The following is a 17067-nucleotide window of genomic DNA, read 5'->3' as shown; positions in this document are numbered from 1 at the left end:
TTTTTCAAGGTCGATAAAGGCCAAATGTGTTTCTGTATTAAATTCTCTGTGTTTTCTGTGACAGAAATAACAACTTGTGTGGTTTTTCTCATGCGGTTATTGACGATCATTGAATATACACTCCTGGAAATGGAAAAAAGAACACATTGACACCAGTGTGTCAGACCCACCATACTTGCTCCGGACACTGCGAGAGGGCTGTAGAAGCAATGATCACACGCACGGCACAGCGGACACACCAGGAACCGCGGTGTTGGCCGTCGAATGGCGCTAGCTGCGCAGCATTTGTGCACCGCCGCCGTCAGTGTCAGCCAGTTTGCCGTGGCATACGGAGCTCCATCGCAGTCTTTAACACTGGTAGCATTCCGCGACAGCGTGAACGTGAACCGTATGTGCAGTTGACGGACTTTGAGCGAGGGCGTATAGTGGGCATGCGGGAGGCCGGGTGGACGTACCGCCGAATTGCTCAACACGTGGGGCGTGAGGTCTGCACAGTACATCGATGTTGTCGCCAGTGGTCGGCGGAAGGTGCACGTGCCCGTCGACCTGGGACCGGACCGCAGCGACGCACGGATGCACGCCAAGACCGTAGGATCCTACGCAGTGCCGTAGGGGACCGCACCGCCACTTCCCAGCAAATTAGGGACACTGTTGCTCCTGGGGTATAGGCGAGGACCATTCGCAACCGTCTCCATGAAGCTGGGCTACGGTCCCGCACACCGTTAGGCCGTCTTCCGCTCACGCCCCAACATCGTGCAGCCCGCCTCCAGTGGTGTCGCGACAGGCGTGAATGGAGGGACGAATGGAGACGTGTCGTCTTCAGCGATGAGAGTCGCTTCTGCCTTGGTGCCAATGATGGTCGTATGCGTGTTTGGCGCCGTGCAGGTGAGCGCCACAATCAGGACTGCATACGACCGAGGCACACAGGGCCAACACCCGGCATCATGGTGTGGGGAGCGATCTGCTACACTGGCCGTACACCACTGGTGATCGTCGAGGGGACACTGAATAGTGCACGGTACATCCAAACCGTCATCGAACCCATCGTTCTACCATTCCTAGACCGGCAAGGGAACTTGCTGTTCCAACAGGAAAATGCACGTCCGCATGTATCCCGTGCCACCCAACGTGCTCTAGAAGGTGTAAGTCAACTACCCTGGCCAGCAGGTTCTCCGGATCTGTCCCCCATTGAGCATGTTTGGGACTGGATGAAGCGTCGTCTCACGCGGTCTGCACGTCCAGCACGAACGCTGGACCAACTGAGGCGCCAGGTGGAAATGGCATGGCAAGCCGTTCCACAGGACTACATCCAGCATCTCTACGATCGTCTCCATGGGAGAATAGCAGCCTGCATTGCTGCGAAAGGTGGATATACACTGTACTAGTGCCGACATTGTGCATGGTCTGTTGCCTGTGTCTATGTGCCTGTGGTTCTGTCAGTGTGATCATGTGATGTATCTGACCCCAGGAATGTGTCAATAAAGTTTCCCCTTCCTGGGAGAATGAATTCACGGTGTTCTTATTTCAATTTCCAGGAGTGTATAAATCTTGTTACAGGATCAATTTCTGTAGGTACTATGAAATAACAATAACATATTTTTCAAGTAGACCAATAATTGTTTAAAAAATATGCACCTTCGCCTTCCGATATCATGCGGACGCCAGAGAAGAGATCTGAAACGTAAGTCTTACAGAACAGAAGAAACAGTTTTCTTCTTCTCGTGAAGGAAGCAAGTTACGTTTCCTTTTGCTTTAAACAGAATCAGGGCGTCACGTTCAATGTGATCATAATTTACAGTATCGTTATACATTATCTGTACACTGCGGGGGCGGGGGGTGTACAACGTCGTGAATCTCTTTCATATGGTATTACAAAGACGACTGCAAGTCGCCGGCTTTATTCCGTTTGCGGAATGCTGCGGCATAGTTTCCGTTTCAGTCTATTTGTGGCAACGAAATCGGATGCTATTGGCTGTCTGTTCACTGGAGAGTGAGCAGGCGGACGAAAAACAAGAGCTACGTATTCCTTACCGAATCTCTCCCGTACTTGATTTCTAGGAGCGACACTACTTCCTGGCAGAACCTGTTCTCGCTGAAGATTATGAAAGCCGCAGCTTTCGAACAGAGTATCGGATACAACGATCGCATAGGAAAATAGCGCGCGCGCATGTGTGTGTGTGTGTGTGTGTGTGTGTGTGTGTGTGTGTGTGTGTGTGTGTGTAGGGGGGGTGGCAGGGGGGGAGGATGGTTGGAGGGAGGGGAGGAGTTCGGCTCTTGGTTGGAAAGTCTGGCAAAATGAGCGATGGAAGGAGTGGGGAGGTAATATCGGAGAAGGAAGTGCTCTGTCTGGCGAGCCGCTCCTTACAATATTCAGGGTAAGGTCGCTGTTCGCGATCTAACTCTGTACATTAAACGCAGAGCGAACGCAGCTGAGGAAAACAATTTCGACATCCGAACAGCCAGCAGTGCATGTAAGGCGATGATATCACCAGAGTGGGAGCGCAACCATAGGCCTCGACCCGTCACGCTAGGAACTACGGGGTGAATCAGCAAGAACACCCTTTGCCGTTGCTTATTGTTACAGCAGATGCGCGCGCAGGTAGTCGTTGGCACGCTAGCAGCATTGTAAGGGAGTGGGAAATTCAGTTACGATGGAGTGTGAGTGGAGTGGAGTGGAGTGTGAGAGACCCCGTCCGTGTGACAGAGCGATACATGTCAATGTTTCGAAATTTCGTCGTCCCTGCGCAACAAGAGCATTGACTTCCAGTCACGTGGTGTCAACAAAATGGTGCAATTGCACACACGGCCCATCTATCACTGGACGAAATGTGCTTCTTGAACGTGTCTCTCTCTCTCTCTCTCTCTCTCTCTCTCTCATATAGCTTGGCCGGCACGTTCACCCAGAGTGACTGCTCCCGATTTCCTCCTCCGGGTATATTTGGTCAGAGCGTTCGAAAATCGTGCTGGTGACCAATATCTGTAGAGAAGCCGGCGGTATCCAGTGGCTGTGCTGAAGAGCACTTCGCGTAGAAGCTTCATAACTCGTCTACAAGGGTGCACGGATAAAGGGCAGCGCTTGTCTGAGTGATGTAAACTTCAAAAAGTGAGCGCTATATAATGCAAGAAACTCGGAAGACTCACTAAGAAGTCTGCACTTGTAAATCAGGAACGCCTGTGTTAACAAATTTTTGTAAGCAGTTGAAAAGGGGCTTTTCTTTCTGGATCAGCCTGTAGAATCGCGGTGTTGTGGATCGCTATGTGGCTGCGCTGCTCACCGGGAACACCACCACTCGCTCGGAACAGGAGAGCAATTTGCAACCAGGGATCGTGTGACGGTGACGAAGGCAGTATGACAACATTCGTTCTCCCCGGAGTCGCCACAAACGCATGCGTCCATCGCGATGCTGGACTCAGAACCTGGACTCGTCTAAAAATACTTCACGGTGCCACACCTGTACTCGCTGTTGTTGAAAGCACCATTGTTGGCACACCTCTCTCTGCTGCTGCCTCATGGGAACCCACAAATTGTCTACGTGGGCATAGTCTGCTGTGCTCCAGATGGCCCGCGCTATCCGTGTGGATACGTGATTTGCTGCAAACAAATCCATTTCCTGACTCTTGGTAGGAGATGTGGCTGTATGAACCTGCACGGCCGAGGGAGCAATACGTCTGTCCTCTCGGGCGCTAGTCGTATGGGGCTACAGAATTCCTACATCACGTCGACAAAGGCGCCTCTGAATCCGATGGCTTCGAGTATGGTGCAGCTGAACCCCTGGAGTCAGACCAAACAAATATTGCTCCTAAAGTCCTTCGAGCTACGTCCATTGTCTACAGAAAGCGTCCTTTTGTTTCCCAGTGCAAACGAAATGATTTGTTAAGTGGAAATTTACGTGCCCATTCCATAGAGCGGTCCCGAGCTAAACTACTGCGATGTTAGTTTTATCGGTGCGTTTTAACAGCAGAACACGTAGACTAATCAGTGGCCCAGCAACGACTTGTAACTTCTTGGGTTTCTTGTTGTGTATTGTAAACTAAACTGGTTTCCTATTCTTAACTTCGTTTGTGTCTGTATTGTGATCCTATACAGTCCAAGTTACGTGATTACTTAGACGCCGTCTGACAAAAAGAGTTGCCGAATTCAAATCAAACTGCATAACTGTATTCTAATTATCTTTTACCAGCAATGATCAGAAAATGTAGAACTGTCGTTAGAGAAGCTATTGTAAGTAGGCTGTTTAAGTTTTTATGTTGGTAACGCCATGTAGCGCTCCATATGAAAATCACTGGCTGTGCTGTGCGCAGTCTGTGGCTGGTTTGCATTGTTGTTGGCTATTGTAGTGTTTGGCAGTTGGCTGTTAACAGCGCGTAGCGTTGCGCAGTTGGAGGTGAGCCACCAGCAGTGATGGATGTGAGGAGAGAGATGGCGGAGTTCTGAGAGCGGATGATCTGGACGTGTGTCCATCAGAGAGAGTAAATTTGTAAGACTGGATGTCATGAACTGATACATATACATTATGACTTTTGAACACTATTAAGGTAAATACATTGTTTGTTCTCTATCAAAATCTTTTATTTGCTAACTATGCCTATCAGTAGTTAGTGCCTTCAGTAGTTAGAATCTCTTATTTAGCTGGCAGTAATGGCGCTCGCTGTATTGCAGTAGTTTGAGTAACGAAGATTTTTGTGAGGTAAGTGATTTGTTAAAGGTATAGGTTAATGTTAGTCAGGGCCATTCTTTTGTAGGGATTATTGGAAGTCAGATTGTGTTGCGCTAAAAAAATATTGTCAGTTTGGTGTTGATCAGAATAGGTAAAGAGCGAAATGCGAAATGTCTGAGTACGTTCAGTTGTGCTCAGCTGTTTGAAAATCAAATAATGTAAGAGGTTTACCAGCACAGTAATTCATTAATTTTTCTAAGGGGACGTTTCATACTATACTGTGCAACTCTGCATTGCATTGAATAGTGCTACGATGCATGACGTCACACTACGTGACTTTCAGTTCCAATACACAAAGCTAAGAGAGCAAAAATTCTTCATAAAATCACAAAACGAATTTTGAAAGAATAACTGTCCAAAATACTTCTATTCAAATGCCCTGTCAATTTACGTAAGCAAACTGACTAAATGAAATTCCAGACATTAAGGGGAGCTGGAACACCCTATCCTGGCAATGTTAAATTTAGTGACGGCTTCCCTGTATTTCAGTAACCACTGTAGCCATTGACATGAAAATTTTACAGGACACTAAACTATATGTTCTGAGTCTACTGAACTACAATAATTGCATTTCAGCGACTGCTTTCGGGAATACAATTTTTGAATTACATGGTTAAAATTTGTGTAAAATGTGAATACTCTACTAGAAGTGGTTTCTGAGATTTAGGGAAAAATGCAACAGAAAATGTAAATTTTCAGGAACGGCTTATAAAGTTTCAAAAGACTGTAACTCACTCAATACATGCTTAATTTTTTTTTATTTTTAATCATTCAGAAGCACCCTACACCATACTGTAATCATCCTCTTGATCTTTCTCCAAGTTTTTTCTTCTTTCTGGACTCCTTAGTGGCCAACTGTGCTGCATACTCTGCTTTATCAATGCGAATCTTGTCCATCCGTTCAAGTTCTCCCATGCAGTTTGCTCCAGAATTAATTCCCATATGCTGTAGCGCTTTCACCTTACCAATGTTATCATCATTAAAAGCAATAACAGCATCACTGACCCACCACTTTAGTGTCTTCATTCCAAAACAAACATTTTTTGGTAAGCGAGTCCATATGAGATTATTGAAAGACTCATTGGCATTTTGAGCCTGACCATGCAGACACTTCTTCAGTAATTCAGAATTTGCCAGATCTCTGTAAATAGGTTTTATGATATCTATGACTGCTGCTGGATGGAATGTTTATGGCTGTATGAACTGTTTGAGTACTGGGCATTGCGGTAATTGCACCATGAATCAGGTCCAGTATTTCATTGTCTGTAACTTCACACGCCACATGTTGAATACAATGTTTCCCTTTATCCGAAAACCTATTGGCATGAAAGCCACATTTCTTAAAGACACTTCGTTTTGGCGTCATTACTTTTTGAGAGATTTACCAATCTATTCATCACTTTTCTTCAAAAACGTTAGCACTTCGACATGCAACGCGTGTTTATATTATGAAACGATACGGTACTGTTTTTGACACTGCTATCAAAAATGGCTCTGAGCACTATGGGACTTCACATCTGTGGTCATCAGTCCCCTAGAACTAATTAAACCTAACTAACCTATGGACATCACACACATCCATGCCCGAGGCAGGATTCGAACCTGCGACCGTAGCAGTCGCGCGGTTCCGGACTGCGCGCCTAGAACCGCTAGACACTGCTATCAATACAAACATGTAATTTAACCTTTATAACACAGCAATCCACAGCCTTCTATATAAAAAATTACCGATTTTATTAGGTCTTGAAGTAATACACGTAAAAATTTTAACATTTTCAACCGGTGTAGATAATATTTAAAAAATAAAATAACATACATCCCATGTGAGTTTGTAAGTGAAATATATTATTTTATTCGGAAAATTGCAAATTTTATAAGGAGATAAAAATCCGAAAATGTGGGAAAAAATATTCTTCCGTTCGAACTCCCCTTAGACGTTGCAGAAGTGAATGCAAACTGGACTTGACAAATTTTCATGGCTTACGTGTGGCAATGGGAACTCGTTACGCTCTAAAGTGGTTAAAATTAAGACAGCGCAACAGCAAACCAACCAAAGAAAAAAAAAAAAAAAAAAAACCTTGCGCAGTGCAGTCCTTGGACTTGCAACTATGCTATGCAGATCATGCTTCAGTTTTAACCACTGTCCTTCGCGATGTGCAATGCTGCGACACACATTTACAAAACAAAATTTTCGTGAGGAGAAGATGGTTGAGAGATGTCTTATTAAGTGATTGAACGAGGCTAGCATTCAAAGTTATATTGTGGTTAATGAAAGTCATTCCCTGACAATTACAATTATCTTCACAAAATCACTTCTTATTAAAAACATGACTCTGCCATGGAATTCATTAATAAAATGGTACAAGGTTGGTGCATCTATAGCTCTAAGGGCTAGCCGGGTGAGCAGGTGACTTCGTTTAATCATTTCTAAACAATCAGACTGACTAATCCATGTTGTTGTTGTTGTTGTTGTGGTCTTCAGTCCTGAGACTGGTTTGATGCAGCTCTCCATGCTACTCTATCCTGTGCAAGCTTCATCATCTCCCAGTACCCACCGCAACCTACATCCTTCTGAATCTGCTTAGTGTATTCATCTCTTGGTCTCCCTCTACGATTTTTACGCTCCACGCTGCCCTCCAATACTGAATTGATGATCCCTTGATGCCTCAGAACATGTCCTACCAACCGGTCCCTTCTTCTAGTCAAGTTGTGCCACAAACTTCTCTTCTCCCCAATCCTATTCAATACTTCCTCGTTAGTTATGTGATCTTCCCATCTAATCTTCAGCATTCTTCTGTAGCACCACATTTCAAAAGCTTCTATTCTCTTCTTGTCCATACTATTTATCGTCCATATTTCACTTCCATACATGGCTACACTCCATACAAATACTTTCAGAAAAGACTTCCTGACACTTAAATCGATACCTGATGTTAACAAATTTTCCTTGCCATTGCCAGTCTACATTTTATATCCTCTCTACTTCGAGCATCATCAGTTATTTTGCTCCCCAAATAGCAAAACTCCTTTACTACTTTAAGTGTATCATTTCCTAATCTCATTCCCTCAGCATCACCCGACTTAATTCGACTACATTCCATTATCCTCGTTTTGCTTTTGTTGATGTTCATCTTATATCCTCCTTTCAAGACACTATCCATTCCATTCAACTACTCTTCCAAGTCCTTTGCAGTCTCTGACAGAATTACAATGTCATCGGCGAACCTCAAGGTTTTTATTTCTTCTCCATGGGTTTTAATATCTACTCCGAATTTTTCTTTTGTTTCCTTCACTGCTTGCTCAATATACAGTTTGAATAACATCGGTGAGAGGCTACAACCCTGTCTCACTCCCTTCCCAACCACCGCCTCCCTTCCATGCCCCTCGATTCTTACAACTGCCATATGGTTTCTGTACAAATTGTAAATAGCCTTTCGCTCCCTGTATTTTACCTCTGCCACCTTCAGAATTTGAAAGAGCGTACTCCAGTCAACATTGTCCAAAGCTTTCTCTAAGTCACAAATGCTAGAAACGTAGGTTTGCCCTTCCTTAATCTAGCTTCTAAGATGAGTCGTAGGGTCAGTATTGCCTCACGTGTTCCAACATTTCTACGGAATCCAAACTGATCTTCGCCGAGGTCGGCTTCTACTAGTTTCTCCATTCGTCTGTAAAGAAAGCGCTTTAGTATTTTGCAGCTGTGACTTATTAAACTGATAGTTCGGTAATTTTTATATCTGTCAACACCTGCTTTCTTTGGGATTGGAATTATTATATTCTTCTTGAAGTCTGAGGGTATTTCGCCTGTTTCATACATCTTGCTCACCAGATGGTAGAGTTTTGTCAGGACTGGCTCTTCCAAGGCCGTCAGTAGTTCCAATGGAATGTTGTCTACTCCGGGGGCCTTGTTTCGACTCAGGTCTTTCAGTGCTCTGTCAAACTCTTCACGCGGTATCGTATCACCCATTTCAGCTTCATCTACATCCTCTTCCATTTCCATAATATTGTCCTCAAGTACATCGCCCTTCTATATACTCCTTCCACCTTTCTGCTTTCCCTTCTTTGCTTAGAACTGGGTTTCCATCTGAGCTCTTAATGTTCATGCAAGTGGTTCTCTTATTTTCAAAGGTCTCTTTAATCTTCCTGTAGGCAGTATCTATCGTACCCCTAGTGAGATAAGCCTCTACCTCCTTACATTTGTCTTCTAGCCATCCCTGCTTAGCCATTTTGCACTTCCTGTCGATCTCATTTTTGAGACGTTTGTATTCCTTTTTGCCTGCTTCATTTACTGCATTTTTATATTTTCTCCTTTCATCAATTAAATTCAATGTTTCTTCTGTTACCCAAGGATTTCTACTAGCCCTCGTCTTTTTACCTACTTGATGCTCTGCTGCCTTCACTACTTCAACCCTCAAAGCTACCCATTCTTCTTCTACTGTATTTCTTTCCCCCATTCCTGTCAATTGTTCCCTTATGCTCTCCATGAAACTCTGTACAACCTCTGGTTTAGTCAGTTTATCCAGGTCCCATCTCCTTAAATTCCCACCTTTTTTGCAGTTTCTTCAGTTTTCATCTACAATTCATAACCAATAGATTGTGGTCAGAGTCCACATCTGCCCCCTGGAAATGTCTTACAATTTAAAACCTGGTTCCTAAATCTCTGTCTTTCCATTATATAATCTATCTGAAATCAGTCAGTATCTCCAGGCTTCTTCCATGTATACAGCCTTCTTTTATGATTCTTGAACCAAGTGTTAGCTATGATTAAGTTGTGCTCTGTGCAAAATTCTACCAGGCGGCTTCCTCTTTCATTTCTTAGCCCCAATCCATATTCACCTACTACGTTTCCTTATCTCCCTTTTCCTATTATCGAATTCCAGTCACCCATGACTATTAAATTTTCGTCACCCTTTACTATCTGAATAATTTCTGTTATTTCATCATACATTTCTTCAATTTCTTCGTCATCTGCAGAGCTAGTTGGCATATAAACTTGTACTACTGTAGTAGGCGTGGGTTTCGTATCTATCTTGGCCACAATAATGCGTTCACTATGCTGTTTGTAGTAGCTTACCCGCATTCCTATTTTCCTATTCATTATTAAACCTACTCCTGCATTACCCCTATTTGATTTTGTGTTTATAACCCTGTATTCACCTGACCAGAAGTCTTGTTCCTCCTGCCACCGAACTTCACTAATTCCCACTATATCTAACTTTAACCTATCTATTTCCCCTTTTAAATTTTCTATACCAATAAAAAAAATCACCCAAAATTAGCCGTTTTCAAAATCATGATAAATCAAGCGCGAGCAAGCAACTTCTCAAATCAGTCTTTATCAAATCACATTTCCAAAATTCAGCATCCCCTGCGTTTGTATCTCTATGTTCTGCTGGTTATTTCGATACCATACAACAGCGTTAACCAATGGAAATAGAAACGAGCGTATGGCGTCAGTTGCCGGGAGTTCCCAATCGGGAAGTTCGGCCGCCAAGTGCAGGTTTACTGAGTGCGACACCACACTGGACGACTTGCGCGTCGACAATGGAGATGAAATCCTGATGATGAAGACAACATCCAGTCCCTGAGAGGAGAAAATCTCCCGACCCAGCTGGTAATCGGACCCGGGCCCCCGTGCGCGAGCGTTAACCAATATCCGACTCCCTCACATAACAATTAACGCTACTGGCAACTACAACCAAAGATCATATTGATAGTACTGTGAACCTTTGTAGCATAACATATAAACTATTGAAGACCTGTGTTTGGAAAAATATCCGGTATACATGTATAAAGCATGACACATAGAATAAAAATAGAGCTCACATCACTTTCATTGAATAACAAAAATAAGCTAGTAACCTTACGGACTGAGCTGGATGTTTTGCGGTAGCATTCAGCGTGGACCAAGACGGTGCTATCACTGCTGGGACACTGGTTATTCTTCGTATTTCACTGTCCCCGTTAACACACATCGATAAATCGGATATCGCACTACACTAATTGGGGACCGCGCCGTCGAACGCGCACGCGAAAAAAACCGATATAAGAATCATTTTGTTCGTAACGGGAAACAAACCGACACTTTCCGTCGACGCTGGGCGTCGCATGGAAGACGTGATTAGCAGTGCTTACGCTGACACCAGGAACACACTGCAAAAACGAAATTGCAAATGTCTGCCGAAGCACCAGAGAAAACGCGCCTCACAATTGTTAGGAGGGATACCCTGTATATATCCAGGAAAGTACCGTAGAGTCTCGATTATCCGACCTAAACCGGCCGCGGCAAGGTCGGATAAGCGGGAAGGTCGGATAACACGGAAAATAATACAAAAAAACACAAAAATTAAACAAAAGTAGGCCAAGTGAGTTAAACATTTAATAAAATACAAATCAAATTAGACTGAATAGATATTTACTGTGTAAATAAGTTAGTAATTGTCTTTTGTTTGCCTGCTGTTTGCCTTTTTTTGCCGCTAAATCACGTAGTGTCTTAAGAAGTAAAACCTAGGTAGACTATGTTTCCTCCAGTTGCTCTACATATTTTAAAGCAGTTTCTAAGGCCTTGTGTCCTTCGTTGTGAGAAATCTTTGTAATTGAAACCAGTCTCGTCGCAGTTAAAAATTTGATCGTCTGTTAAGTTTTCCTTGTCCAATACCTTGTGGAGTTTATTACTAAACAATTGAACAGTTTCAAAATTTGCTGAAAGCTTTTCATCACAGTCATTAAGTTGCCGAATTCCGTATTTTTCTTCCATCTATCGAGCCAGCCTACACTAGCTGTGAAATCAGGTTCACCTTCGTTTAGTTCGTTACGAAACTTTAAGGCTTTTTCCTGCAAAATAGGACCCGACATGGGTACACCTTTATCTCTATGTTGAGTAAACCATAGGAACAAAGCTTCACTTACTTTTTCATAATCACGGTTTTCCGATCTTCCAAAACAGCCGAGGTTACTCGCTGAGAACACCACTTCTCAATTTCATTGCGGTTCCTTTTCCAGTCTCCAACTGTTGTTTTACCGACGTCATAATCTTGCGCCACTTTTAATAAAGTTACACTATTGTCTATTCTTTTTAAAGCTTCAAGTTTTTCCTCCTTTGAAACGACCACCTTTTTCCGTTTTGAAGCCATTGCCACCAATTTTTACAATAAACAAAGTGCAACACGTCCACTCCACTACAGATCTAACATTAAGTTAGCACTGAGGAGTGAGGAGTAGCAGACGGCGACAATGAACTGAGTATCAACAGACAACACGTTAGTCACTGACCTGTCTTGGGCTGGCGCACGGCCGGCGCGGCGAGAGGGTCGGATAACCGAAGATCGGATAATCGAGACTCTACTGTAAAACACTTTATAACAATTAGACGTCTGGTGTACGCCATTTTCGTGGTGGTGCAATTTTACTGACCAGCAATGCATTTCTTAAGCGATTTACGATAGTCACTCCAAGACGCGTTTGCATATTTTGTAGCAGTAACGTTGTTTTTGGATAAACTGGAGAGGAATTCTGCCTTACGTAAGACACCGTTTTATAGTTTCGTTTACACCCAGACCTGTTTCAGCATTGTTGTGCTAATTTCAGTGGGTTTATTTCTTTATTTCCTTTCTGTAAAATTGTTATTACATGGTAACCTTTTGTGTAGGTTATATAAGCTTTTAATAAAGATGGCACGTTGAGCTGAAAACAGGGGCAATGAAAAGACTGCAATTATATGAACTTCTGGCACAAAATATTTACATTTATAAAAGGAGAGATTATTGTCAAATATTCTACATTAGTTTGTATACAGTACAGAGTTGAGACACATGAGCTGAGGCATTCTGTGTTGCTCGGTTATATGTATGATAGTTTAAGTTGTATTGTAAATTTGGAAATTAAGTGGTCATATACATTTGTCTACATTCTTAACATGAAGCTATTAGTTGTTTATACTGGTAGCTTTAAATCTACTACACAGTTTGCATCTTGGTATCTGCAAATGACAATTTTTTTTTATTTTTCTGTTTATTTATCATTTCCGAGTGAAAATCTCTATACATCGGTTTATTTAGAGTGTTATTTACGATTTTTACGCTGTTTTTATTCACTCTGCTTGAATTTTCAAACATTAATCTGATTTATAATGTAAAAAAATTCTTTTGTAAAAGAAGAAGAAAAAACACATTGCCCACGAAGGGTAACGACTTCTTTTAAGAAATATTCAGCGTTTGTGGACCCATGCATAAAGAAAACCATTAATGCATTGCGTAGGACTGAGTACGTATACTAGTAATGAGACATTTGCGCACAGAAGTCGAGCGCTTTGATGCTATTCCGCTATTTAGACCTGTGACCTAACTGTTCTTCTTTTCTTGTTCTTTGCAGACATCGAGTTCGCATCGTGCGAACGACCGTGCCACGAGCTGGACTGGCCGATGATCTGCAGGGTGAAGCTGACGGTTGAGGTGTACCAACCTCTTACAAGGTAAGCATTACGAGCCACTTCTCACACTTCTTTGAATTGCAAGTGTTTCAAAAATGCCTCCGTTCTGGACACAGCTCTCAGTTTAATTATAATGACGTCTGTCCCACGTTCTTACTTTTGGTAATCACCATTCGTAGTTTTATCTTCTTGAAACGTCTGGAACTTTATTATAGTACCTCTAAGGCGAAGAAATTTTGTGAATGAATGGAGGCCAAATTCCGATAGATACTCGTATATGGATTGACAAAGTTATCGAAAAACAGCATACATTTTGTTATTCGAGATATTTACCGCCTAAAATGATGAAAATGATGTACTTTGTGGGTAGTACGAGTCTCTCCATGGTTTATTATCAAGTGAAACTTTCTCATCGTGGAAGCCCTTCGTCGTTCTATACGGGACTACTCGAGCGAGTTTCCGTAGGGTGTGCTGCACGTCACCTGACGCGCAATGCCTACTGTCAAACTGACATAAATTAACTGTGCCATACTTAATTACTGAATGACATTCCCGAGCTTTACGATTAGTTCTCACCTACAACTTACAGCATATAAGCCATTATCACTACCAGTGACCAATGGTAGGCCGACGAGTTATTCTTTATAAGACTGCGCGCTCTATCGCGAAATATCTCACGATAGAAATATACTGGCTTGTAATTTACTCTATTAGGGACCGCAAGTCTCTAGAGGAACGGAAGGTTCCAAATGATTGGAAAAGAGCACAGGTAGTTCCAGTTTTCAAGAAGGGTCGTCGAGCAGACGCGCAAAACTATAGACCTATATCTTTGACATCGATCTGTTGTCGAATTTTAGAACATGTTTTTTGCTCGCGTATCATGTCATTTCTGAAAACCCTGAATCTACTCTGTAGGAATCATCATGGATTCCGGAAACAGCGATCGTGTGAGACCCAACTCGCTTTATTTGTTCATGAGACCCAGTAAATGTTAGATACAGGCTCCCAGGTAGATGCCATTTTCCTTGACTTCCGGAACGCTTTCGATACAGTTCCGCACTGTCGCCTGATAAACAAAGTAAGAGCCTACGGAATATCAGACCAGCTGTGTGGCTGGATTGAAGAGTTTTTAGCAAACAGAACACAGCATGTTGTTCTCAGTGGAGGGACGTCTACAGACGTTAAAGCAACCTCTGGCGTGTCACAGGGGAGTGTTATGGGACCATTGCTTTTCACAATATATATATAAATGACCTAGTAGATAGTGTCGGAAGTGCCATGCGGCTTTTCGCGAATGATGCTGTAGTATACAGAGAAGTTGCAGAATTAGAAAATTGCAGCGAAATGCAGGAAGATCTGCAGCGGATAGGCGTTTGGTGCAGGGAGTGGCAACTGTCCCTTAACATAGACAAATGTAATGTATTGCGAATGCATAGAAAGAAAGATCCTTTGTTGTATGATTATATGATAGTGGAACAAACACTGGTAACAGTTACTTGTGTAAAATATCTGGGAGTATGCGTACGGAACGATTTGAAGTGGAATGATCATATAAAATTAATTGTTGGTAAGGCGGGTGCCAGGTTGAGATTCATTGGGAGAGTCCTTAGAAAATGTAGTCCATCAACAAAGGAGGTGGCTTACAAAACACTCGTTCGACCTATACTTGAGTATTGCCGATCAGTGTGGGATCCGTACCAGGTCGGGTTGACAGAGGAGATAGAGAAGATCCAAAGAAGAGCGGCGCGTTGCGTCACAGGGTTATTTGGTAAGCGTGATAGCGTTGCGGAGATGTTTAGCAAACTCAAGTGGCAGACACTGCAAGAGAGGCGCTCTGCATCGCGGTGTAGCTTGCTGTCCAGGTTTCGAGAGGGTGCGTTTCTGGATGAGGTATCGAATATATTGCTTCCGCCTACTTATACCTTCCGAGGAGATCACGAATGTAAAATTAGAGAGATTCGAGCGCGCACGGAGGCTTTCCGGCAGTCGTTCTTTCCGCGAACCATACGCGACTGGAACAGGAAAGGGAGGTAATGACAGTGGCACGTAAAGTGCCCTCCGCCACACACGGTTGCGTGGCTTGCGGAGTATAAATGTAGATGTAGATGATGTAGATGTTCCAAGGACTCCTCCACTTCAGTTGTTCGATGTTAGCGCGCACTGTCATTCATAAAAATAAAGTCAGGACCGAATGCAGCCGAATGCAGCATGGGGAAGAAGTACAGTGTCACATTAAAGTTGGCTGCATAGTGTGCTGTGTTCTAAGATTTGTAGGTCAGTGCGCCCACACAGTATTACGTCATCCAGATATTGTCCTCGGGATATATTATAATGAGCAGCGTCAGGACAGTGCACTCTCATTGCTCGCTGATTGACACAACATTGTCTTCTCCCGTTCCTCCAAATGCTTGACGTTGCGGGGACAGCCGCATTTGGCGCTACAGTGGCAACATGCTCCAACACTTTCATTCATTTCCACCGAGTTAATATGTTACGTTGCTTTATCCATCTCGTCCTTAAGTTTTGCAGAGCATTGTACGATTCTTCAGTCGTTGGGAACATCGCTTGCTTGGCGCCGACACTTCAGTACTTTCGCACACAGCGCCTGTATTATGCTCTGATGCTCCTTGCTTGCAAATAACTATTCTATAAAAACGCATATCCTGGTAAAGCTTGTTGCCTGCCAAATGCAACCATTGAGAATGCAACTAAGAGGAAGAAAGGTTTCACAGTCAGCAGTGAGATGAGATGTCCAAAATCACAAACCTGATGGCAACATTGGATACCACTGCTCTTCACATGGCGTGTTGTTTCTGGAGGTGGCAAATAGTAGCTTCAGTTGGAAATGGCATATTTGAAGATTCATGCGGACTCGCCTCCTCGCCGAATGGCCATATCGAGGTTAGAGGCGAGGTTACACGGTATTAGGGTGATGTCCGTTGAGTGAGAGTACTTTTTCCCCCAGTGTGTTTCTCCCCCTTGTGGAAACGTATCAAATTTAGACGGGCCAAGACTATGCCAAAGAACTTTGATGTTACTGCAACTGTATAAATTGTCGCGACAGGAAAAAAATCAGCAAAAAAAATTGTCATGCCGATAGTGTCGTGTTCTCCAACAGTTTATTGAACGTAACTTCTTCTAAAATACAATAGCTGGCTGTACAATAGATGTAGACGTCCGTCGATCTAGCCGGAGATGTGGTTCCTCTCGGTCGGCTGGTACTTCGATCGGCGGTGCAGTACAGCGGCTTCAGTGATATCTTCTCGGACACTCTGCTATAGCGGTTGCCATTAGCAGCGGACGAAGACTGGTCTGCCTTCGACCGGCCGGGCCTATATAGTGAGCTGGAGCCAATAGAAACTCGGCGTAGGAATCCGTGGCCGGATATGTCGTGGCGACCTCTGCAAGGAAAGGTTCCTATTAATCGACTGGAATCTTCGGCGTGTTTACCTGATGTCTTCGCCTGTTTGGCTGTTGGTTTGTTTCCCTCATAGCGTGGCTGTTATGCAGTGCTGCCTGCCATTTAGGGGAACCCGATGGCAGACATTACAGATAGTCCCCCTTTTATCATGCCATTCATGAACAGAAGAAGAAAGAGGTGAAATTATAGTTGTACCCAAAGTACCCTCCTCCTTTCAGAGGACAGATGTAGTTAAACACACTTTGTACGCCAGATGAAAAAAAAAATATAGCACTGTAATCGATCAGCGACTAATAACGAACTGAGTCACAGGTTCACTTGAGAAGCGTAACTAATACACTCCTGGAAATTGAAATAAGAACACCGTGAATTCATTGTCCCAGGAAGGGGAAACTTTATTGACACATTCCTGGGGTCAGATACATCACATGATCAGACTGACAGAACCACAGGCACATAGACACAGGCAACAGAGCATGCACAATGTCGGCACTAGTACAGTG

The 17067-nt window shown here is 43.4% G+C and overlaps 1 protein-coding gene across 1 annotated transcript in view; it reads left to right on the top strand.

Moving 5' to 3' along the window:
* LOC126474883 (uncharacterized) overlaps window positions 1-17067 on the top strand; it is a 409432-nt gene that overhangs the window by 166194 nt on the left and 226171 nt on the right. Inside the window, exon 2 of the mRNA XM_050102374.1 lies at window positions 13086-13185. Within this exon, the coding sequence (XP_049958331.1) occupies window positions 13086-13185 (100 nt within the window). The remainder of the gene's footprint in view (window positions 1-13085; window positions 13186-17067) is intronic.

This window comes from Schistocerca serialis, chromosome 4 (assembly GCF_023864345.2).
Source record: "Schistocerca serialis cubense isolate TAMUIC-IGC-003099 chromosome 4, iqSchSeri2.2, whole genome shotgun sequence".
Taxonomy (NCBI): Eukaryota; Metazoa; Arthropoda; class Insecta; order Orthoptera; family Acrididae; genus Schistocerca; species Schistocerca serialis.
Note: the sequence above shows the minus strand (reverse complement) of the source record. Positions and strands in the feature narration are given on the sequence as shown.